The sequence below is a fragment of the Pelodiscus sinensis genome, chromosome 12 (assembly GCF_049634645.1).
Source record: "Pelodiscus sinensis isolate JC-2024 chromosome 12, ASM4963464v1, whole genome shotgun sequence".
Taxonomy (NCBI): Eukaryota; Metazoa; Chordata; order Testudines; family Trionychidae; genus Pelodiscus; species Pelodiscus sinensis.
In genome coordinates, this window is record NC_134722.1 from 5,212,446 (window position 1) to 5,237,414 (window position 24,969).

General features: G+C 50.1%; 1 protein-coding gene across 4 annotated transcripts in view; it reads left to right on the plus strand.

Annotated features, from left to right (window-relative positions):
- Positions 1 to 24,969, plus strand: part of KLHDC4 (kelch domain containing 4) — a 316,137-nt gene that overhangs the window by 251,190 nt on the left and 39,978 nt on the right. For 2 of the 4 annotated variants that reach the window (XM_075939918.1, XM_075939920.1), the window contains exons 1-5: positions 1,060 to 1,286; positions 4,052 to 4,143; positions 5,184 to 5,262; positions 8,476 to 8,574; positions 18,139 to 18,275. In XM_075939918.1, the coding sequence (XP_075796033.1) occupies positions 1,188 to 1,286; positions 4,052 to 4,143; positions 5,184 to 5,262; positions 8,476 to 8,574; positions 18,139 to 18,275 (506 nt within the window). In that variant the 5' untranslated portion in view covers positions 1,060 to 1,187. Of the gene's footprint in view, positions 1 to 1,057; positions 1,287 to 4,051; positions 4,144 to 5,183; positions 5,263 to 8,475; positions 8,575 to 18,138; positions 18,276 to 24,969 lie in introns of those variants that run through there. The other 2 variants (XM_075939919.1, XM_075939921.1) reach the window with 2 other exon arrangements.

Consider the following 24,969-nt stretch of genomic DNA (forward strand, 5'->3'; position numbering starts at 1 on the left):
GCCGGGGTGGGATGGAATCCCCGGGGCTGGACTCACCTGTGCCCCCCGCTGGGACTGTGTGCGGGGTGGGCAGCGCCCCGGGATCTTCGTGTGCCTGGGCCAGCCCCGCTCCCTGCCGGCTGGTTCCCCCCTGCCGCTCTCCCCCTGGCCAGCCCCTCTCCCTCTGACTAACCCTGCTCCCTGCCGGCTGGCTCCCCCCCGTGGCTCTCCCCTCGGCCAGCCCCGCTCCCCTCCTGGCCAGCCCCACTCCCTCTGACCAGCCCCGATCCCCGTCGGCTAGTCCCCCCCCCCCAGCTCCACTCCCTCCAACCCCCTCCCAACCAGCCCTGCTCCCCACCAGCCAGTTCCCCCCCGATTTCTCCCCCCAGCCAGTCTTGTTCCCCCACCGATTCCCGCCTGGCCAGCCCTGCTCCCCACCAGCTGGTTTCCCCCCGATCTCCCCCTGCCAGCCTTGCTCCCCCCGACCCTTTCCCGGCCAACCCCACTCCCCCTGCCCAGCCCCGCTCCCCCCCCGGCCAGCCCCGCTCCCCCCGACCCCATCCCAACCAGCCCTGCTCCCCACCGGCCAATTCCCTCCTGATCTCCCCCGCCAGCCCCACTCCCCCTCCTGGCTGGTCCCCCCCGTCTGAGATCAAGTGTGCCCAGTATTTTTCTTGAAACCATCTGGCAACCCTACAGTCCACACATACGGCCTGTGGGGAATTGCAGCGTGTGCTGACTGTGTGTGTTTTTTACGGACAAGGAGGGCAGCTGGGCAGGCTGCGGGGCGCCCCGGGGGTTTAAATTAAAGTCAGTGGTGCTGCTGGGCAATCCGGGCCCTTTGAGGCGCGGGCTCGCAGCCCGGTGGGGGGTGCTTTCCCGGGAGGGGGTGCTCCTAATGCACCCCCCAACCATGGGGCGCTGACTGTAATGTCACAAGGCTCAGCCCGGCCTTGGGCCTGAAGCACAGCCTGCTCCTGGCCCAGCTGCACCATCAGCAAGCGGGTGCGAGAAGCCATCCAGCCCAGCAGATGGCATTGACGGCCCCATTTCTGTCCTCCCCAGCCCAGGCAGGAAATCGCCTCTGAGTGCCTGGGAAGAGCTTGCCCTGCAGAGTGTGTGTGGCCATGTGTGTTCTCTGCAGCAGCAGGGTGCAGGGTGCCTAGGGCACAGGGGAGAGCCCCCCCGCGCCCAGCCAGGCTGAAAGCATGGGCAAGAAAGGCAAGAAGGAGAAGAAGGTGAAAGGGGCAGAGAAAACAGCTGCTAAGATGGAGAAGAAAGTCTCCAAGAGAGCTAAGAAGGAGGAGGTAAGTGGAGGTGCTGGTAGCAGGGGGATGAGTCTCCTATTGCACAGAGGGTGCCTGCTGCTAAGGCAGCAAGCAAACACACACACACACACACACCCTTTGGCTGGCAGGTGCAATAAGTTTTCATTCCCCCCCAGGATTTTTCTGAGCCAGAGAAGACTTAGCAAAGCGACCCCCTGCACCTCACAGAAGTGATATTCAAAACCACTGGTGCATTTAGTTTCACTCTGGTCCGTACCGCCTGAGCGTGCCAAGTGGAAAGCGTCTCTGGAAAGCCTCTTGTTCCTGTTATCACAGAAGTCTTTGTAGTAGTCCCTTCACGCAGGGCACCGTGTTTGATAAAGGAAGCGGTGGCTGTTATGCTGCCAGAGTTGCTTAAAATCTCTTCTTGGATGCTGTGGCTGCCAGAGGCCTGACAGAAGAATGAATCTGGCCCATAAAGTTAAAGCCCAATGGCAGCAATGCTGCCACTCTGGAATATTTTAAAAGACGTTGCCAGGTTATTGAGAAATCAAGCTCCTAGGGGCTCCTTTAGTAATGTTACAGAGACCAATGGGGATTACTCAATTCTGCAAGAGTCCTGCAAATCTGCGCTCCAGATCCTGCAATTTATAGCAGAGGTGAAAGGCTCTGTCCGTACTCTGCCCCATGGTTTTCTTGTGCTTGTATGCAGGGTGCTGGCATGCACCAAACTGCAGCGTCTGGGCCACCCACTATACTAGGGATGTTAAAATTCAGTTAAACAGCTAACCCTGTAATCTCAGCTTTATACTGCAGAGCCTGCAGCAAAACCTCTCCAGGAGGAAGGGGGAATAGGGAAGCGATTTCCTTTATTCTTGCATAATCCAGGGATTTTTAGGGGTTTGTGTTCTGTTTTTAATTTAGAGAAACTGAAGGGGAATAAAAGATAAGACATGAAATTTCTCTCTAGAGGAACTATACATTTGAAATAGAAAGCATTTTATCTTGCACACGAGCCAGGCCAAGAAAGAACAACAGTGGGTTTTAACATCTGCCCGATTATATTGGCGCATCAGATTCACAAATGCTGAAACAGCAGCCCTGTGTTAATACTTGGCTACGTCTAGACTGGCCCCAAATTCCGGAAAAGGAATGCCACAGGTAGGAATAAGAGACCCTATGGAAAAGGGCTTTATTCCGGAGAATCGTGCCAGTCTAGACGCTTTTTTCCGGCTTTTCCCCAAGCCGGAAAAAAAGCGGCGGACATGTTTATTTAAATCCGCGGGGGATATTTAAATCCCCCGCGGATTTCCCTATGCTGACTTACCTGATTTGCATCCCTTTTCTGGAATTTGGGGCCAGTCTAGACGTAGCCCTTGGGTTTTAACTAATGATGTTAAGAAGTGGGTAACTGACTCATCGTGTAGTTCATACAATTTGTTAGTAAAGGCTCTGCAGTTTAATTGTAGCAGGAGCCAGGTGCGCAGGCAGCCCAGCTCCTGCTACATGTAAACTGCAAAGCCGCAGCGGGGGTAGATCCTAGACCAGGCTTGTGCCGGGTCCTGGATCGCTGTGCCTCTGCATTTTAAAAGTCGTAAGAGCCACTTGGCTTTTACTGTGTTTTAAAGGCAGAGCCACAGCAGGGGTAAGTCTGGAACCCGGCGTGAGCCAGGCCTGGGCAGTCCCAGCTCCTGCTGGGTCCCGGGCTGCTGCACTTATGCCTCCCCTTCCCTCCCTGCACTGCCGATACGGTGCTGGGGGGAACCGGCTTCCCGCAGCACTGGGTCCTGCTCCTTCCCTTGCTTCCTCTGATACAGAGGCAGCAAGAGGGCAGGGAAGCAAGTAGTTGAGTAGTGACTCAACTATCGGGTAGTTGATTACTCGACTAGTCGCTTACATCCCTAGTTTTCACCACCAGTCGTGCTACAAAACTGCTCACTAGCAAAGGTGAAACACGGGACCTCTGTAGAGGTGGGAGCTGTGTGCTGACTATGGTGTTGTGTTACTCTATGTGGCTGAATTTGTAAGCAGATTGTAACAGAAACCCACCCTTAGTATAGGATGAAAAACTAATAACCTTGATACCCCAGGTCTGTCAACAGTAGGCATGTAAAATCCTATTTAATTGGTTAACTGCGACGGGCGGGTAGAGTGGGGAGATGGTTGGAGCAGGTCAGTCATGTCATTAAACTATGAGGTAGGAGCAGGAGAGATGACAGACTTGCCGGTTTGCTGGGCAAGTTGGGGGGGCCGGCTCGGTACTCCCGAAAAGGGCAGGGCCTCAGGCACCATGCTGCTCTCCTCACCAGCCCTTAGGTCCCTGCCCTAAGTGGCGGGTGGGCACTGCTCCAGCCCCTACTGGTTCTCCAGAACCGGTCAGCCTCACCCATTCGCATCCCTGGTTGACGGGGCAGGCAAAGGGGCAATTGCCCGGGGGCCTGGTAATTCAAAAGTGCCTGGGCGTCTCAGCCATTGCTGCTGCTATTGTGCCAGCAGGGGTGGCCGGAACTCTGAGCCCTTAAAATCGCTACTGGAGTCCCGGGCAGCACACTCCAGGTGGCGCGAAGGGCTGGCGTGGAGAGGGGCACAGTGCCTGAGGCCCTGCTCTTTTCTGGGGCGCAAAGCCAGCCCCCAACTTGCCCAGCCGCCCGGCAATTCTGTCGTCCCCCCTGCTCAGACCTCATAGTTCAATGATATGAATCTAATCAAATGCAAGGAAAACAGAAAAATCGAATTTGCGGGTGGTGTAGGCGGATGACAACATGTGCCAAGAAACGCTTGCTCAACTGGCTCTTTACTTTCAGGAGGATCTCGAAGCTCTGATAGCAGAGTTCCAGACATTAGATGCTAAAAAGACTCAGATAATTGAGACGGCCTGTCCCCCTCCCTCACCAAGGTAAGAGATCGCCTGGAACCTTACCTGTTGTTATCCAGCGGGTTGTGGTGTTAATGAAACCTGGGTATTTGGTACCTTGAGAAGGAAGGATGTAGCAGTAGGCTAAAATGCTTTCATGGAGGGATGAAGATGTAAATGGTATTCGGTCCTCAGAGCATCAAGGGGACCAGCAATACCTCCCTGCTAAAAAATACGTTGGCTCTTTTTAGCAGCCTGAAGGGATGATACAAAGCGGGGAATATTATCAAAGCTGGTGGCTAGATCGGAGGGCAGTGGACGGTATAACACATAGTGATGACGGAGAGCCTTGTGTCTCAGGTTGGAAAGTTGAGGAAACCAGTAAAATTGTTATGAGATACAAGAGACTGTGGGCTAGTGGCCGGAGCACAGGGCTGGTATCCTGGCACTGCGAGGTTCTAGCCCTGGAGTGGTCAGTGATGTTTGGCCTTTGTGCATCTGTTTTTCCTCTGCCGGGGAGCTGGGGGTGATGCTACTCGCCAGCCTCACAAAGTTGTTGGGAGGCTCAGTTAACAATAGGGCCCTGATCCCAGGAAGTGCTAGATGTCGTCAACTCCTGCTACCTACGGGAATGGGAGTGGGGAGTCTGAAGCGAACAGTGGGCTCGATAGAAGAATGATGCAGATAACTTCAAATGAAAGAGACCAATTAGAGCCCCAGCTGTGTGCCATGATAAAGCTCATATTTGCTCCTAATCCATCAGTATTAATATTAAAACCATGTCAGAGGCCGTGGTAAATGACAATATAATGTGTGCCTAAAATAGGAGATTTCAGATTAGCCTTTGTGGAAGTTTCCAAAAAGTTAATTTCTTCAGGAAGTTTTTGGCTTGGAAATTAAAAAAAAACCCGTCAGAAACTCAGAGAAAGTGTGGGTGATGGAGAGGCACTTTGGCCTGGAGGGGAGAAGAGCTCACGCTTGTTGAATTATGCATCCCAGTCTGTAGTGAGTAGCCTCTGAGAGGAGTTACAAATGGGTCTGTTACATGCTGATGTCTGCCCATCTCTCTCCCTCTGACGCAGGCTCAACGCTTCCTTGTCTGCTCATCCCGAGAGAGACGAATTGATCCTTTTTGGAGGTGAATATTTCAATGGCCAAAAAGTAAAGTATTCTTCCATTTATCTATCCTCTCCCTCCCCCATTGCCTTGACTGTCTTTGGTATGGGTTTCAGCTGGAGCCAAAATTCGAAGCTGAGGGATAAAATATGCAAAATAGCCTTTAGTTCCGTGCTAGCACTGTCTTACGCCTGAGCTGGGCTGGGCTGGGCTGGCAGGACCGAGGAGCATTGGGGTCCATTAAGGGGTCATTATGGTGTCCTGCAATATTGATGCGTACACAGTCACTGTTTCCCTAGACTTGGCATGGATCATATTTGCCCCATATCTTTGGTTCCTGGTGTGCTGTGTGTTAGTCCCGCTTGCCCCACTCTGAAAGTGAAATGAGTCTGTTCGCTCAGAGGGGTAAGGACTAGGGATGTGAATGGGTAATCAGTTATCCGGTAAACATCACCCTTGGGTTGCTCCAGCTCCACGGGGCTGCTGGCTCCCTGCCTGCAGAGGCTGGGAATCGGCAGCCTCACAGGGGGCGAAAGCAGCAGCAGGGGAGGGCTGCTGACTCCCAACCTCCAAGCTCATGTAGGCTGGGAGCCAGCCCTTCCTCCCCCCCCCCCCCCGCCCACGCAGGTTGGGGCAGCCGGGTTGGAACTGTCCCTGCCTGCAGCACTGGGGCTGTTCTAACCTGGCCATGGCGGGTGGGGGGCACTACAGCCAATCAGTTACCTGGTTAAGCCAGGGGCAGGGATTTTGGGTTGGGGGCTGCTGACCCACAGAAAAGTCAGTGGCGGGGGGGCAGCACACAAGTGAGAAGCAAAAATAAAAAAACAAAAAACCAAGCCCTCCCTGACATGGCCCCCGAATGAGAAAGAGAAAGAAAGATGCTTCCCGCATTCCCCTCGTACACCAGAGCCTAGGAGGGCCCAGGCTTGTAGATTGTGTGTGCTCTAGCCCCATGGAGGACAGGGGGGCAGCAGAGGGGCTGGAGCACCAGCACAGGCTCCCCAGTGCTGGGGGGGCCCTGAGCCTCGGGGGCCAGAGCCAGGCAAACCGGGGGCCACAGCCACCCCCGGACCTTAGGCTCCCCACTCCTGGGTTAAACTTAATGTTTAACTGGTTAACTAATTAAACAGGATTTTACATCCTTAGTAAGTACCGGCAGCCCCTCAACAGCTCCTCCTTCCACGTAGCGATTATTTACCCTATTCCTGGGGGTGGGAATCTCTCCTTCTTTACATGCTTGGGCCTAAAAGTGCAAGTCTGCTTATAGTCACCGGGCTTTGGTTCAGCAGTACCCTAATCCCTGCACTGGCTGTTAACAAACTCCACTCCCTTCAGTCATTTCCCCTGGCTTTCAGTCTATTACAGCTCAGCACCACCTTCATAGTACTCATAAGAACAGCCAGGCTGAGTGAGACCAATGGTCCACCCAACCCAGTATTCTATCTTCCATCTTTGCCAGAGGTCCCAAAGGGAACGAACAGAGCCGGCAATAACCGAGCAATCCATCCCCTGTCATCCACTCCCAGCTTCTTGCAAACAGAGACTCAGGGGCAACCAGAGCATGGTGTTTCATTGCTTCTTACCTGTCCTGGCTAATAGCCATTGATGGATATAGCCTCCAGGAACTTACCTAGTTTGTTTTTGAACCCTGTTATAGACTTGGCCTTCACAACCTCCGGGTATGTCTACACTACCACCCTAGTTCGAACTTGTTTCACGTGAAACGAGGAATAACGGTAGTTCGGACTAGGAAGCCTAGCCGAATTACCTAGTCCGTGCCGCGTGTAGCCGCGCGGCATGAAGGCCGCACTAGTGGACATTTAAAAATGGCGGCGCCCGGCTTTATGCAAATGAAGCCCGGGAAATTCAAATCCCGGGCTTCATTTGCAACTCTGGTTGCCTACATTACCACCCTAATTCGAACTAGAGTGGTAGTGTAGACATACCCTCCTTTGGCAAGGAGTTCCACCGGTTGACTGTAGTTGTGTAAAGAAATATTTCCTTCTCTTTGTTTTAAATCTGCTGCCTATGAATTTAATTGGTGACCCCTAGCTCTTGTGTTTATGAGAAGGAGTAAATAACATTTCCTATTCACTTTCTCTGCACCAGTCAAAATTTCATAGACTGCTATCATATCCCTTCTTAGCCATCTCTTTTATAAGATGAAAATTCAGTCCTCATGTGGAAGCTGTTCCATATCCCTAATCGATTTTGTTACCTTCTTTGTACTTTTTCAATTCTAACATGGCTTTTTTGAGATGGGGTGACCTGGTCTCCACACAATATCCAACGTGTGAGCTTATCAAGAATTTGAATAGAGATATTTTCTGTCTTATTAGCTATTCCTTCGCTGAGGGTTCTTAACATTCAGGTTGCTTTTTTGACTGCCACTGCACAGTGGTGTTTTCGGAGAACTATCCACAATGGCTCCACAGTCTCTTTCGTGAGTGGTAACAGCTAATTTGGACCCCATCATTTTGTATGTATAGTTGGGATTAGGGATGAGAAAATGTAACTGTGTACACACAGTTAACTGATAAGCCTGGGCTCATCAGTTACTGTGCATGGTTTATACGCAGCCCCTGTCCTCCCGCCGCTGCTTCCTCTGATTCAGAGGCAGCAGCGGGGGGTGGGGAGGAGTGGGTGCAGGTGGGAGCTGGTGCATATGGGAAGCCACCTGGCCGACCCCCTGGGTGCAACTGCTGAAATTTACTTGAATAATCACATTTTAACATCCCTAGTTGGAGTTGTTTTTCCAGGCAGCATTACTTTGTATTTGTTGCCTAGTCACTAGGGATGTAAAAGGTTAAATGGTTAAACTGTTACCTGGTAGGGACGGCAGAGCCTCAAACAGCAGGTAGAGGCTCATTCCTGCCGCAGGTGACCGCAGGCAGGGAGATGGTAGTGGACCATCTCACAAATGGGGTGGGAACAGGATGGTTCCATATGTGTGTTACTTTGCACCCCAAAACTGCCTCTGGTATTTTGATCCCCTAGCATGGGAGTAGAGTGACACCACAGCCCAGGCAGGCTGGCTTGGTCTTGTTGTTGCTTAGTATAAAAGGACTGTGTCATTTCTTCAGCATCTCATGGAGGTAGGTCAGCTTTCACTTTGCATGTACCTTTTCCCTTACCGTTTAATGAGTAGGTAACTATCTCCCAGGAGTGGCTTGTGGTAGTTGAGAATTTGATACACCCCCGTTGGATAAAGTTAAATGGTGAGCTCTGGCGATATCTATTTTTCTTTTCCCTCCACAGACGTTCCTGTATAATGAGCTGTACTTTTACAACATCCGGAAGAACAGCTGGAGTAAAGTAGACATCCCAAGTCCTCCTCCCCGGCGCTGTGCACATCAGGTAAAGCATTTGGCCTCTCAGGCAATGGAACAGCACTTAAAACACTGTCGTAATTCAGAGCTGTGCCAACATTGTTGTGGAGACGTGGCCTGTTGTGCTGAGAAGTTAGAGGGTTGATCCTACACCGTGACTTAAATGGCTCAAACTGTACCATAGAATTTCTGTGGATAAAAATTCTGTGCTTGAACATGAAGAGTATAGCGGTAGAAATCTATTAGAGATCGCCAGACTAGCCTGGTGATGATGATTGTGACGTGCGCAGGGAGATAAGAGAGGCTACAAAAACAGAAAACACAATAATAATGGGGGAAGTCCACCACCCTCATAGTGACTGGAGATGTGTCACCTCAGAATAGACTGTAGAGATAAAACAGCACAGAAATGAGGCTTAGTTTACAGTACCCAGGGCCATCGATCCGAGTTACACAACTTCAGCTACATGAATAACGTAGCTGAAGTCAGTGTACTTAGATCTACTTACTGTGGTGTTTTTACTGCAGTAAGTCGGCAGCTGATGCTTTCCTGTAAACTCCGCCTGTGCTTCTCATTCTGGTGGAGTGCCAGAGTCGACAGGAGAGTGCTCGGCAGTCGATTTATCGTGTCTATACTAGATGCAATAAATCAACTCCCACTGGATCGATTGCTGCCCTTCGATCTGGTGCATAGTGTAGACAAGCTTTGAAGAGGCTAGTTAAACAGAAATTAAAAGGAACAGCCACAAGAGTGAAATGCATGCAAACTGTATGGAAACTATTTAAAAATACCGTAATGACAACTCTCACTCCATGTACAGTCCAAGTAACAAACGAGCAAAAAAGCAGTCAGGGGACCATGGCTAAGCAACCACACAAAAGAGGACGTTATAGGCAAAAAAATCATCTTTTAAAAATTTGCAGTCATATCCTGCTGCAGAAAATAGAAAGGTGCATCATAAACTCTGCCAAGTAAAATAATAATTAGGCCAAAAAAGAATTTGAAGAGTTGCTAGCAAAAAACCCAGACGCGGACAGAAATTGTTTTTAAATGTATCACAAGCAGTAAAGCTGCCAAACACTGTTAGGGCACTGGACCACTCAGGTGCACAAAGAGTAATCAAGATAAGGCCTGAGGAGAAGACAAATGAAATCTTTGGAGTGGTCTTCGCTGCAGAGGATGTAGGGTAGTGCCCCAAAGCTGAGACACTCCTTTAGGTGACAAATCTGAGGAGTTGTCCCAGACTGAGGTGTCAATAGAAGAGGTTTGGGAATACACTGACGAATTAAACAACAGTGAGTCAGTAGAACCCAAGAGTACTAAAAATCTCAAATATGAAATTGCAAAACTATTAACCGTAAGTACTTAACTGATCGCTTAAATCGGCCTCTACCAGGTGAGTGGAGGATAGTGAATGTAACACTGATATAAAAAATACTCCAAACTTATCCTGGCAATTACAGGCCAGTAAGCCAAACTTCAGTAGCAGGCAAATTGACTGAAGGTATGGTAAAGAACAGAATGATTAGGCACGTAGACGAACTCAGTTTGTTGGGGGAAGAGTCTACAAGGCTTTGGTAAAAGGGAATCATGACTCACCAATCTATTAGAATTCGCTGAGGGTATCGACAAGCGTGAAGACAAGGTGATCCAGTCGATATGGTGTGATACGGTTACCCGCTCCCATCCGTAATCTCCACCACAGGGGCATCAACACAGCACTTCATAAACTCCCCAGGTCCTAATCTAGTCTGCAGTGGTTTACGTGTAAAACCTGGGGTGGATTCTCTGGTGGTATCGAAGCCCTCTTGAGGAATCTGGAGGGGAAAGTCCCAGATTACACATGACGTGAATGACTGAGTCGTACACATGTTTCTCTTTAGCATCCTGAACTGTGCCTCTAGAGGCACTATGGGGATTAGTATTATATCAGTACCGAAGGCAGAGGGGTAGAATGCTCCATGAATGTACAGCCCGGCCCTGAAGTAAAGTGAGCTTGCAGCACTATGTACAGCTGGATGATTCGTTGGTTACTTTTTTCATCCCTTTACATCTCTCCTTGGCAGATGAACAGTGTGACAGCATCAGGGTGACTGTATCTGTATTTCTTCCCCATGGTCCACCAAGGGCACCCCCCCATCCGAGGGTTGCAGCTCCTAGCTGCCATCTCTCTGGTGCAGAGACACATGTCTCTTTCCCTCCTGGCCAGGGGGTTTTAAGGCTGTATAGCATCCCTGCCTGGCACTGTGATATTCCCAGAAGCCAGATTGCCAAAGATGGCCAGTCTTTGCACTTCACTTTGTCCTCGAAGGCTAGGTCCAGTGTATTGCTTGCAGTGAACGAGTTGCCACCCAGCTGCTCCTTATGCGGACCAGAACCAGGGGAAGCCGTGAGGTTTAGTGGCTACAGAGCCTTTAGAGAAACAAACTAGAGTGGCCCGTTAGCAACTTTCTCAGAGTGGACCCTGACACTCTGATGCACCACAAATGGTTGCCCGGGGGGGAGGGAGCTTTTAAAGGAATATTTATGGGTTGGATTAAAGTCCCCAAAGCTGCTTAATAAAGCCGTGCCCTGCTATAGCGCCCTTAGTGCTTTGCAAGAGAGGTAAAGGGTCTGCAATGGCACTAAAAAGCATCCACTGCTATGGTGGGGCAATTTTTTTACAAGTAGGCATATCAGTGGTTAACCGGTGTGCCAGCCTGGCCAGGTCCGCCTTGCTGCAGCAGGGGGGCGCTCCAGCCTGGCTGCCCCCCATGTAAAAGCGATTAACCGGTTAAATATAACGTTTAACCAGTGAACTGATTAAACAGGGTTTTACATCTCTGTAGAGCAGTTTAGGACCGGAAGCAAAAAGCAACATGCAATAGACCGGAGCAGTGTTACTGCTCCATATGAAATGTGGGCTGGATGCCAGAATAAGTACTTGATTTATCGAAGCAAACAAACGAGATATCTCTGATTGCTGCAAGAGGTCAGGACCATGGCTTTGTGTGTCATTGGAAAGGCAGCAGCACAGTGCCGCTGGCATCATGCTGGCATGCAGGATCAGCGCCTAGGACGGGGTGGGCAAAATGCAGCCCATGGGCCACTCTGCCAGGACCCTCAGGCACAGAGAGCAGCCCCACGCTTTTTTAAGTGGCTGGCTGCTCCCTGTGGCTCTCTGCTCCGGGAACTGGGGGAAGAGGGAGGCTTTGCGTGCTGCCCCTGCCCCCAGCACAATTTCTCAGCTCCCGTTGGCCAGAAACCAGCCAATAGGAGCTGAGAGACTGTACTGCAGGGGGTTGCAGTGCACAAAGCCTTCCCCCGCTCCTGGAGCAGAGAGCCAGAGGGAGCAGCCAGCCGCTTTGAGTGGTCTGGGGCTGGTGGCAGGCAGGGAGCCTGCCTCTGAGTCCTGCAGGGCTCCTGGCCGGGAGCCGCTTAGATAAGCACCTCCCAGCCAGAGCCTGTCTTTGGCTCCCCAGGCCCTCCTTGCATCCCAACTCCCTGCCCTAGGTCACCACCCAAACCTTCTGCCCCCACCTCCTGCCTGGTCACAACTTCCTCACAGACCCTGCATCCTCTCCTACACCCCTTCCCCAGGCCAATATTTTCTTCTGGACCTCTTAGCCAGCCCTGCACCCCTTGCCCTAGATCACAGTCCCCTTCTGCATCCACCTGTATCCCAGTCCCTGCACCCCCTTCCATATGAAAGTGAAGCCCTTGACCACTTATCAAAATTCTGGAATCAGAAATTGTTGCCCACTATTGTCCTAGGAGCTCCAGTCATGTGCCAGGGGCCTTTCCTGTCAGGCACTGTGCAAAGACAGAACACAAAGATAGTCCCTGTCCCAAAGCGCTCACAATCTGAGCATAGGACAGGAGGCAAATGGAGACAGACAGAGCATGGGGACAGTACAAGGAAACTGAGGTAAAATGGGTCAGCATGACAGGCTGTGGTTTCAGCAAGCCAGCAGCCTAACCTGTTGTGAGATTTCACGGCAGACTCAGCTGCTGATTCTGGAGGAACAGTGTAACTCACACACCTAGGCTATGTCTACACTTGCAGCTTCTTGCGCAAGTACAGCTGTTCTTGTGCAAGAATCTGCAGAGCGTCCACACTGCCCGCCCGCTCTTGCGCAAGGAAATTTACAGTATGGCGTAGTAAGAAAGGGCTTCTTGCGCAAGCACTATGCTCTTTTTTATCAGGTGTAAGCCCTCTTGCACAGGAGCTCTTGCACAAGAGGGCAGTGTGGACGCTCGGCAGGGGTTTCTCGCACAAGAAAGCCCTATGGCTAAAATGGCCATCGGAGCTTGCTTGCACAAGAGAGCGTCCACACTGCCATGGATGCTCTTGCGCAAAAGCACAGCTCGCACATGGCAGTGTGGACATGTTCTTGCGCAAGACTTCTTGCACAAGAACCCTTGCGCAAGATTTTCTTGTGCAAGAAGCCGCCAGTGTAGACATAGCCCTAGTGTGGTTCACTGACCAATACAGTGGCACCTAGACCACAGCAACAGTTAAGACCAAGAGACCTCTACAGCAGGGGCTGGGAGCCCATGGGCTTTTAGCTCAGAGGATAGAGGCTCCTATACTCAGCTCCAGAGGTCCCAGGTTCAAATCCACCTGGTGGTGGCTACAACAGCACCACTTGCTGACTCGGAACTCCATTTCCCACAGTGACCTAGTCTTATTCAGGGTTTGACTGAGTCCAACTTTGCATAGCTTGTGAAATTCTTATTATTTAATATTTGGATTACTGTACTGCCCAAAGGCTCCAAACAGAATCCGTCCCTTTTGTGCTGGATGCCATACTAATATAAAGGTAGCTTGATCCTTTCCTCAAATGTTTGCGATGAAATTACACCACCAGGTGAAAGAGCTGCAGGAAAACAAGATTCTAAAACACTGATTCATTTCCCATTTGGCACGGTGACAAGTACCCTGCCGTTTTCGGTAGGCAGAATTATCAAGGATGTGTGACACTAAAAAGAAGTGTTTGGGTTTCTTGGAAATTTCCTTTCATCTCGAAAGGGCCTGTTTGCAAATGCTAACTCCTAAAAGGAGTAGGACTTACTGCGCTGAGATGTCCACACAGTAACCTCACTAGCTCGTGGTAATAGGTACTACACCCAGGAGTAAGGGCTTGCAGGATTGGACACTTCATTTTCCCACAATCTTTACATCAAACAGAAAGCAATTTGTGGCAAATTATATTACAAGAACTTTAAAATCTCCCCAAAGAAACACGTTAAAATAGATATCGTTGAGTGAAACCCACTCTGAGAGAGCTGCTACCAGGCTGCTCCTGTTTGTTTATTTACTGGCTCCGCAGCTTCCATTGGCTGCGGTTGGCCGTTTGCAGCCTCGGGGAGCCGTGGCAAGCAGCAGCCCAGGTCACGCTGCTTCTCGCGGCTCCCGTTGGCTGCAAATGGCAAACCACAGCCAATGGGAGCTGCGAGGCTCTGTTGCTGCAATGCTGGTAAGTAAACAAACCGGAGCAGCCAGTTAGCCCGTTTCTCAGAGTGGGTCCGCAGACCACTTTGAGAAACACCTATTGACACCTTTCACCCCGCATATTCTGGTGTAAAAAGCAGTGCATTCTGCTAATTTGTGGCAGGATTGTTTATGCAAAAATTGGTATCTGTAGGTAATTGGGAAGGATGACTTTATTTTGCACAAACAAATCCACCAACAAACACTCTTCATAACATATAGTAGATTTAACGTTGTATATTCCCGATGGTAGATGTGACAAGTATTAATGTACTCATCAGTTAAATTGTTTATCAGACACAGGCAAGCAAAGCATTTACATTTCTAAGTGGGCTAGGAACTAAATTAACGTACCGTTCTTGTGCATGACATTTATCATAGTTACTAGTTGCTGCAGTTTTGATAAAGCAGAAGATAAATCTGAGAAAGTAACTTGAAAAATATGTATAGGCCGGGAAAATAATCTAAGAGAACAAATGCATTGCATTGTCTGGAGTTAGGGCTTTCTTTTTAAAGGCGGAACATTTTTGTTCATACAAGCACTGCTAATCCTGCCTGTTTGAAGGGGCGGCGTCCAGCAGGTGGCACTGTTATGATGCAATCTTGCTACCAGACTGCCCAGGCGGGAATTGCAGTAAACAAGGGCTCATGTCATTTTTTGTTTGAATTTTGCCTGGCGAGCCAGAACCGTGGCTTTTTAATTAAGCTGCCGCCATATATTCAAAGTGGTCACAGTGGCCAGTGCCAGGTGCCCCAGAGGGAGTGAACAGAAAAGTGGTGCACCCAGCGTCATGCATGCTATTGTACATACCCAGCTTTTGTTTGCAAACACCAGATCCCCGTGGAAATTATATGTTTGCACAGGCAGACAGCTAGTTAGGTAGCTCTTACCTACCAGTTGATAATTTTTCAATGCAGCATCTGTGTGTGTAAATTAGACTCATGCCTGTGTAAGTTCACAATTACATGCACCTCAGATTTAAAAATCTGGTCCCGTCATCAATGTTCCCTCTAATGTTTTCCATCAGTGGGCATAATAAATTTTGTTACGTGCACCAAGGTATGTGCAGATGTGCACCACCAATAGAAACACATGTTGCTGGCTGTGAGAAGCTGTGGGCGTTCTGCCAGTCAGCTGAGTGGCCCCTGAATCTCTCCTGGGCAGCTGCCCAAGTGCTCCTCTTACAGGGAAGACTGACTGTGTTGTTAACTGGGATTTTTGGCTCTTTCTATGTTTAAAAAGCAGAGCCGCAGCGGTCTGGGACCTGACCCTGTGCCTCTGCTTTTTAAATGTAGTAAGAGCCGCCAGGTGTCCCGGCTCGTTCTGGGTCCCAGACGCTGTGCCTCTGCTTTTTAAATGTAGTAAGAGCCGCCAGGTGTCCCGGCTCGTTCTGGGTCCCAGACGCTGTGCCTCTGCTTTTTAAATGTAGTAAGAGCCGCCAGGTGTCCCGGCTCGTTCTGGGTCCCAGACGCTGTGCCTCTGCTTTTTAAATGTAGTAAGAGCCACCAGGTGTCCCGGCTCGTTCTGGGTCCCAGACGCTGTGCCTCTGCTTTTTAAATGTAGTAAGAGCCGCCAGGTGTCCCGGCTCGTTCTGGGTCCCAGACGCTGTGCCTCTGCTTTTTAAATGTAGTAAGAGCCGCCAGGGTTTTAAGCAGCAGAGGCACAGCGTCTGGGATTCAATGTGAGCCGGGATTGCTCAGTCCCAGCTCGTGCTGTTTTCCCCGCTGCTCCTCTGTCCCTGCCTATGCTTATCGGGTAGTTGACTAGTCGCTTAGATCCCTAGGAGAGATTATCCTAGTTTTGTATCTGATCTACATACATCGATTAGGGTGCTAGAAATACACATGGCTACGTCTACACTGGCATGATTTTCTGGAAATGCTTTTAACGGAAAAGTTTTTCGTTAAAAGCATTTTCGGAAAAGCACGTCTAGATTGGCAGGATGCTTTTCCGGAAAAGTGTCCGTGGCCAATCTAGACGCGCTTTTCCGCAAAAAAGCCCCGATGGCCATTTTCGCAATCGGGGCTTTTTTGCGGAAAACACTACTGTGCTGTCTATACTGGTCCTTTTGCGCAAAAGTCTTTCGGAAAAAGACTTTTGCCCAAATGGGAGCAGCATAGTATTTCCGGAAAAGCACTGATGATCTTACATGAGATCGTCAGTGCTTTTCCGGAAATTCAAGCGGCCAATGTAGACAGCTGGCAAGTTTTTCCGCAAAAGCAGATGATTTTGCAGAAAAACTTGCCAGTCTAGACACAGCCATACAGAAGTGTTTGTTTTTAATGTATCATTTTCCAGAGATCCTAGCCATCTTAGGGCATGTCTACATAGCAGGGCAAAGTCAAATTAAGCTACGCAACTTCAGTTACGTCAATTGCATAGCTGAAGTTGAAATAGCTTAATTTGTCTTTTGGCACTGACACTCTTCCTTCAACTTCTCTTACTCCTCGTGAAATAAGGGTTACAGGAGTCGGAGGAAGAAGTCCTCCAGCTCAACGTTATTTTGAAATAACGGCTTGCTGTGTAGACACGCTCTTTGTTATTTCAGAAGAACATCAGTTATTCCAAAATAACGCTGCTGTGTAGACATTCCCTTAGCGAATGCACATTCAGTTGGGTTTCCTTCCATGTTTTGTGTGTCTCTTTCTTTCTGTTTCTCTTTCTCCCTACCCACTTACTTCAGTCACACTGAGCTCTTGGGAGTCCGTCTCCTCTCTCCCCATCCTTTCATTGTGAGCTCCTCTCTTTTTTAATCCTCTCAACCCTCTTCTGCCGTCTCTTGGTTCTGCTGCTTACCTATAACCAGTGAAATTGTCCCCGAGACCAAGAATTGTGTGTTCCCTCTGCACTTGCTAGAAAGTAAGATTTATTTCTTAAACCTGCAGATTTGGGGAAGGTACGGATTTGGCTTTTTGGTTTGGGCCCCAATCTGTGGGTAATCTACTAGTGAACGGTGTTATTTATATATTGCACATTGGGTGAAAAACATCCTGTACAAGGGGTCAGTTGTGTCAAATTAATATTAAGTTTTGTCTGTCTACTTCCCTGGAAAGAGAAGGCACTGCTATCGTCTCCATTTTACAGCTTGGGAGCCGAGGCTCAAAGAAGCTAAGTGACTTGCCTGAGGTCATACAAGAAGTCTGTGGCAGAGCAGGGACTTGAGCCTGGGTCTCCCAAGTCCTAGGCTAGTTCTCAGGCAACTCGACCATCTTTTCTGTCATGCTTGTTCCTTTCATGAGCTTGCCCACCCTTTTGTGGCATGTTACGTACAGCTAAGAAGGCAGGAACCATTCTCTCTGTCTTGCCCGGACACTTAGGCTATGTTCACACTGCAGTTATTTCGGAATAAGCTATTCCAGAATAGTTATTCTGAAATAGCTTATTTCGAAATAGCACATTTACACTGCAGGGAAGCCTCAAAATTGATCCAAGACAGGCTTCCCTAATGTAGACGTGCTATCTCGATTTAGAGCCCCAGCAGGTATAACTTCGAATGGCCGTAGTGGGGAGCTGTTTCGAAATAGCCGCAGTGGAGCATCTACACAGCCCCTGTTCTGAAATAGCTATTTCGTAATAGGCATTATTCTGCGTGGAACGAGGCTTACAGAAGTCAGAATAAGCTGTCCGTTATTTTCTAAATTATTTCAAAATAATGGAACGGCCGTTATTCTGAAATAACTTTACTAGGTGGATGCATCCTCAGCCTACGGGGAGCATGACTAGGGCTTGAATGACTGGAGAGATGCTGACCAATGCTAGTCTTCGGCATGACATTGCTTCCCCTCTTCCTGGTGGGAGAGATTTGAAACATTTATTCTGAAAGATAAACCCCAGTGAATGTTCCCAGGTGAACCAGATGCACAGAGCTGGCAGTGCTGTGGTGAAGGGTGTATCAGAAATGCACTGTGGACAATGAGCAGTTTTGAGTTTAAACTCCAGAGTTTAAACTCCAGCCCTTAAGAGCTACCCGTAGACATGTCGTGCAGCCATCGTTGCTGCAGCGTGTGTGCTGCATCGAATTCCAGAAGCAGCTTTGTGTTTGACTGGGTACATCACCAGGAACTCAAGAATGTAAAGGCGGTATGACTGTGTGCTTTCTCTCTCTCTCTCCTGGCAGGCTGCAGCGGTGCCCCAGGGTGGTGGGCAGCTATGGATATTCGGGGGAGAGTTTGCTTCTCCCAATGGAGAGCAGTTTTACCACTACAAGGATCTCTGGGTCCTGCATTTGGCCACCAGGACGTGGGAGCAAATCAAGTAAGTGAGATCTTCCAAAATTAACCCTGTTGACTTCAGGGGGAGCGGCATTTGCTCCGACCTGGTTTGGTTCTTTGTGTGGCTGCGGGATGGCCCAGCTGTCTTCCGGTCTGTCTTTGTGGGCTGTGGGGTTATTTCTCTCGGTGCATATGCTAGCACAGGTGGAGCTGCGGTGTGACTCCCGGAGGGCATGTATCCAGAAAATAAGAGACAAACTCTCAGCGGGCAAAACAGCAGACCTTTGTCACTGATCAACTTTTGCAGCATGGCTGGTTTTGTGCATTGTTGTTTTCCACCAGGACCAACCCTGTGGCTTATTTTCCCCACCCGCCCAGGACAGCAACATCCGTCACGTTTTAATGCCATTCCCTCGCTTTGTTCCATCCACCTTGGCTCTTGGAAAGGCCGGGCCTTTGGTTGGAGTTTGCTTGCGATGGCGCCGTTCCGCATGTGACAGTCCTGGGAGAAGCAGGCGTCTTTGCTTAGCCACATGACTAAACCAGAGGGGGACTGAAGAGTTTCAACCTTACCCCTTTGTTCGGAGTTTGAAAACATGTTTAAATCTCTGGCTGCAGAGCAAAGCTGTTGCATACAGATAGCTATCGCTGCCTGATTTTGCATATCGGCCCCTCCCTACACTTGGGCTGCTAGCTTTTGTGTTCGCTTTATGCTTTCACAAGAGAGAATGAGAGTGGCCTTGTGGATAAAGCGCTGGACTGAGGTACAGCAGCTCCGTGGGCAGGCTTTGGCTCTGCTACTGACCACTTCTGTGACCCTGAGCAAGTCACTTAATTTCGATGTGTCGGTTCCGTCCTGGAAAATGGGGACTATAACCCTTACGATGTCTGTTTGCTTTGAGTGTGAGCTCCTCAGGGCAGGACTCTTACTATATCCTGTTCAAAGGGTGAAGCTGCAGGACTGGGAATCGGGAGACTTAATTTCACTCCTGGTTTTGCGGCTGATTTGCTGGGTGACTGTCCTTGGTTTTCCCCTCTGTGAAGGCCCTGCAGGGCTCTGTCCCCGTCTGCAGAGCCAGGCGGCTGTGGAGCTCTGGCCCCAGTGGCAGCCAGGAGCTTGGCAGCCACCTAGCTTCAGAGCTGGTGCTCCGCAGCTGGGGCCACGGCCAGAGATCCCTGGCAACAGCTGGAGCTGAGGCTGGGGCCAGAACAGGGCCAGAGCTCCCTAGCCACTAGGGCCAGAACTCCCTGCTGTGCGCCACCCCCCAACACGGGACTCCCAGCTGAGTGCCCCCCCCCCCCCCACTGCACTCCTGCCCTACTGCCAGACCTCCCTGTTCCTGGGCTCTGTGGTCCAGGCACTGGCACACGGATGTTGCTGGACCAAGGAGTCTCGGTTTAGGGAGGTCCAACCCGTAGTCGTGAGGTAGCCCTTAGGGTCCCAGGAACGAAGGGGTGTGGCATGCAGTGGCTGACAATGACAATGCAAAGAAACTCTGTGTGGGGGTGGGGGTGTGTGGCGGGGGGGACTTCAGAGATTTGACCACTCAATCAGCATCCGAGCGAGTCTCATTTTCAGCAGCCCCTGGCAGTCTGCGAGGGAATTAGTTCACTTCCAGACCGCTAGCGCCTGGACGCCAGACTGGCTCTAATTACCTCTTGACCTGGAGGCGTTCGTCTCGCTCACAACAGACGTCGTTTATCATGCGAAGGGGAAGTGCAGCTTACGCTGGTGAATTACTTCGTTCGTTTGCGGGGAGTCGTGGAGCCAGATCCTCACAAAGTGGTGGTTTTTCCTCTGGGGAAGGTATAAAAAAAGCCTCTTACGGCTGTTGAGGTCTCTGCAAACTGATTTACCTATTTTACTCACAGGAGTTCGGAAAGTCTATGCAAGGGCATGGCATTGCAGTAATTCTCTCCACACCTCCGCCCCGCACCCACCCTGACAAATAGGGGTGTCTGTGAGTTACTGTTCTAGGAAGAGGCAAGCAGAGACAGCAGCAGCCTATGGGGCCCAGGTAACTTGTGTGGACAGCCCTGGGCAAGCCTGCAATCCCGCAAGTGTGGCCGACTCTGCAAGGAGAGGTACCTCGCACGCGTCTGCCTGCTGCTGAGATGAATAGGAAGTTGGCATTTCGTTAGGGACCCGACCCTGCCCAATGTAACATGCCCTCCGTCTTGTTGACTTCAGGAGGTGCTCAGCAGCTTGCCAGGGTCAGACACTTCCTGTGTTGACCTGGACCACAGAGCCCAGGAATAGGGAGGTCTGGCAGTGGGGCAGGAGTGCAGTGTGAGGGGGGGCACTCAGCTGGGAGTCCCGTGTTGGGGGGCGGCGCACAGCAGGGAGCTCTGGCCCTGTTCTGGCCCCAGCCTCAGCTCCAGCTGTTGCCAGGGACTTAGGTGCCGTGGGGTTTGTTAGATACTCTGGCGCCGCAGCGAGAGGCCCGTGCGCGCGGTACAAGGGAACGAGATCTTGGTTTGCAGCCTCCAGCGCATGGTGATGAGCCGTACACGTGGCAAGGCAGGGGATGTCAGGTTTTCACGATGAGAGAGCCATTTCCCTTGGGGCTGGTGGGAATTGAGGGCGCTCAGCGCCGTGTTGGATTGGGCCCAGGTTGAAATACCGGCTTTCAGTGTTGATGAGCAGCAGTACAGGTTGGACCTCCCTAGTTCGGCACCCTCGGGACCTGACCCGTCCCAAATGAGGGGAGGTTCCCTGCCACTGGCCTCCCAGGATACTGCCACAAGGCTCCAGCCCTGCTGCTACAGGGCTTGGGCTCTGGCATGCTGCTGCCAGCCGGCTGGGGCTCTCCAGGGTCGGAGCTCTCCAGCCGCCACGGCCCCACTTCTGCCCCACCTGAGTCCCATTCAGGGACCGGCGAGCCCTGTCCTGGGGCAAATAGGGCAGCCAGGAGTCCTGTCCTGCCGGACCACTGATGTTACTGGACCAGAGAGTCCTGGATTTACGAACAGGTACCTCTTCTTGCTGCGAGAGCGTGATATCGCCCCCATGTAAAAGTGTCACCTAAGAACAGAACGGCTACTCAGACCATGGTCTGCTTTCCCTCTGTCCTGTCCTGGTGGCCTATACTAGAGCTTCGTGGGGAGTATACAGAAGGGATGTTAATGGTTCATTGTGTAACTGGTAACCCTCACTCTTAATGGTAATGGTTAACTGGTGCTGGGGGAGAAAGGGAGATGCTCTAGTCTGGCTGAAGCCCCCACCCCCGTATGTAGCAGCTGGAGTGGCCTCCCCGCTTGCTCCCATTTAACCGGTTAAACAGGATTTTACATCCCTAGTATACAGATTGGGGTAATTTGGAGTGATCCACTCCTGACCACCAGAAGCCGACAATGGGGGAGAGGAGTTTATAGAGTCACCCCAAGAATGGGCTTGCATCCCTGACCATCATGGCTCATAGCCACTGAGAGACCTGTCCTCCATGAATGTGTTCAGTTCTTTTTTGAACCCATTTGTACTTTGGGCTATCACACCACGCCTCGGCAAGGAGTTCCACAGATTGGCTGTGCTTTGTGTAGAAAAGCACTTCTTTTGTTTGTTGCTTGTGGCGATACCTTGCTGTGATTCACTTGGCTGTGATGACATTTTCTTTGCCCTCAAATAGATGTTTCTAATTAGAGATGTAAATATTTCATAATTAAGCCACTGTTGTTCCTGTTTCTATGCAAGAGGCTAATTATTGAATCTTATTAACATTTAACAAGCCCTGACACCTTTCACATTCACAATACCTTCTCCCAGGGATCTTGTGAGCCAGGTGGCCATGGCAGTGTAACCTTGTGTCCATTTATCCCCTCGTTTTGCAGGTGACTTGTCTGCGAGAAGCTAGTCTTTCAGTCTGGTGCGCATTTCGTGCTGGCACATGTGCTAGGATGCTGATGTTAAAATAAAACCAAAGCACATCTCTCCCTCCTCTTGGGGAAGAGGTCCAAGGTCTGTGTGAATGAGAGATTTTGTGGTGGACGCCAGGCGTGGTGAGGGAGACGTTTTTGTGTTAATGCAAACCTGGCTGAGTGCAAAAATCAATTTTTGGAGGCCTTTGTGCTGTTTTATGTGGCCTCTTGATTACAGTCTGCGGGGGAAGGTCGGATCCGGCAGATCAAATTTGCTGCGTTAGGTTTTTGTCGGCGGCGTGAAACACGTCGCACTTGGTTTCTTTGGTTCTTTTGTCTGCTCGCCAGGGCCCCGATCCTGCATGTGTGTAGCTTTGTTCATGAGAGCTTTTCCCCTGAAGTTTGATGTGACGGCTGGTGTGAGTAAAATCACACACTTAACAACATAAGAACGGCCAGACTGAGTCAGATCCATGGTCCATCTAGCCCAGCATCCTGTCTGCCAACAGTGGCCAATGCCAGATGCCCCGGAAGGAGGAAATACAGCAGGTAATAATCACATGATCCCTCCCCTGTCACCCATTTCCAAACAAACAGAGTCTAGGGACACCATTCCTACCCATCCTGGCTAATAGCCATTGATGGACCTAACCTCCATGTATCTATCCAACTCTTTTTTGAACCCTGTTAAAGTCCTGGCCTTCACCACATCCTCTGGCAAGGAGTTCCACAAGTTAACTGTGCGGCCGTTGCCAGATGGAGGCCTAGACATTTGCTGTCTGTTAACCCATTGGGATTATTGCTCCTTTGAGGACGGGTGATGCCAGGCATACCCATTGTTACTAGAAGCCGGTGTTTGAGTCTCTATGTGTTTGCCGAGTACCTGAATGCCTGCTGGAGTTGCATCTCAAAACCATGAATGAGTGTGATGATGGGGGAGAGACTGGACCAGCACGGTTACATTGGAATCATGTGGTGCTGTCATCTCTCGTGTTCCGAGGTTTCCATTAGCGGGTGCACTATCAGTTTAACACACACACTGTGTAGCCAGGAATGGATACAAGGCGGTGAATAAATGCAGTGGGCAGATTTATCCAGGGACACAGCAGATCCCTGTGTATTACAAGTTTGCTTTCTGCCAGCATCTGGATGCTGTTGATTTGATTCATGAATATGCCACTGGAGTAGCAGTTGGGATTGCGGGAGCATGGCTGTGAAAAAGGGTCAAGCCGCAAACAGCCCCTGTTGGAAACAGCTGTTTCGCCACCTTTTCCGTGTATAAACCGAGATGGCTGGAAACATGGAACACAGGCTCCAAATTGTGGGGGGTGAATTGATTTATTGAGATTACCTTGCTGTGAGCTTTGAAAGGGGGAATGGTTTCAGGGGACCTAAGTGCACACTGGCAGGTCGTTCTGTCAAATGTAAGGTTTACGCGGTGTTTGCTGGCCAGCATGGCTTCCTAGAACCATCCTAAAGTGCCTGATTTTCTACCCCTTTCGTCAAGAGTTCTGAGTTCAGTTCCTTGGCTACGCCCCAAATTCCTGCTTAACCGTAGGCCTGTCACTCAGTCTCTTTGTACTTCAGTTCCCCAGCTGCAAAATGGGGCTAGCGTGCAGCTGATTTTCTTCCTGTCTTTGGGGCAGGGACTGCACCTAGCACGATGGGGCCCTGAATTTGCTTTGGGTGTCTAAAAGTGACTGCCTGACATGCAATAATAATCAGAGCTTGGGTGGGATTTTGGGGTTAGAGTCCTAATAATTTCTTACCTATTTGTGTTTTTTCAAAGTTTCCTTGGAATTCCAAACTGGGCTATTTACTTCTGCGTGAATAAAGTACAATGATTACTAGGGATGTTAAAAATCCTGTAATAGGGTAAATGTGCAACTGCTAAAAATCTCAGCGGTTACGCAGTTACCTAGCTTGCGAGCACTGCAGTGCAAGAATGGCTGTACTGGGTCAGACCAAAGCTCCATCTAGCCCAGTAGCCTGTCTGCTGACAGTGGCCAACACCAGGTGCCCCAGAGGGGGTGGACCGAAGACAATGATCAAGCGATTTGTCTCGTGCCATCCATCTCCAGCCTCTGACAAACAGAGGCCAGGGACACCATTTTATCCCCTGGCTAATAGCCTTTTATGGACCTAACCTCCATGAAATTATCTAGATTCTCTTTAAACTCTGTTATAGTCCTAGCCTTCACAGCCTCCTCTGGCATGGAGTTCCACAGGTTGACTACACGCTGTGTGAAGAAGAACTTGCTTTTATTAGTTTTAAACCTGCTACCCATTAATTTCATTTGGTGTCCTCTAGTTCTTCTATTATGGGAACTAATAAATAACTTTTGTTTATTCACCCTCTCCACACCACTCATGATTTTATAGACCTCTATCATATCCCCCCTCAGTCTCCTCTTTTCTAAATACTGAAAAGTCCCAGTCGCTTTAGCCTCTCTTCATATAGGACCCGTTCCAAACCCCTAATCATTTTAGTTGCCCTTTTCTGAACCCTTTCTAAGGCCAAAATATCTTTTTTTTGAGGTGAGGAAAACCTCTTTAGTCCAGAATTCTCTGGTCTGGAAACATCTGCGGTCTGGCATGATTTTAGTTAGCCGGATGTCCACTTTTCATAGGCATGGCCAAATTTCCCGTGGTCCCATAAAGTTTGTTTATAGCCACCAGTGTTCTGTGCTGTGACTTCCCTCTAATTTACCTTTAACTGTCCTCTAACAGCCTAGTAAGCAGTGGAAGTGTTGGTGATACGGCTAGACAATATTGCCATCTCGTGATCTGTAAAATTCTCTGGTTTGGAATCGGTCAGGTCCCGAGGGTGCCGGGCTAGAGTGGTTCAGCCTGTGTAAAGCTTAGCTTTATACTGTAGAGCC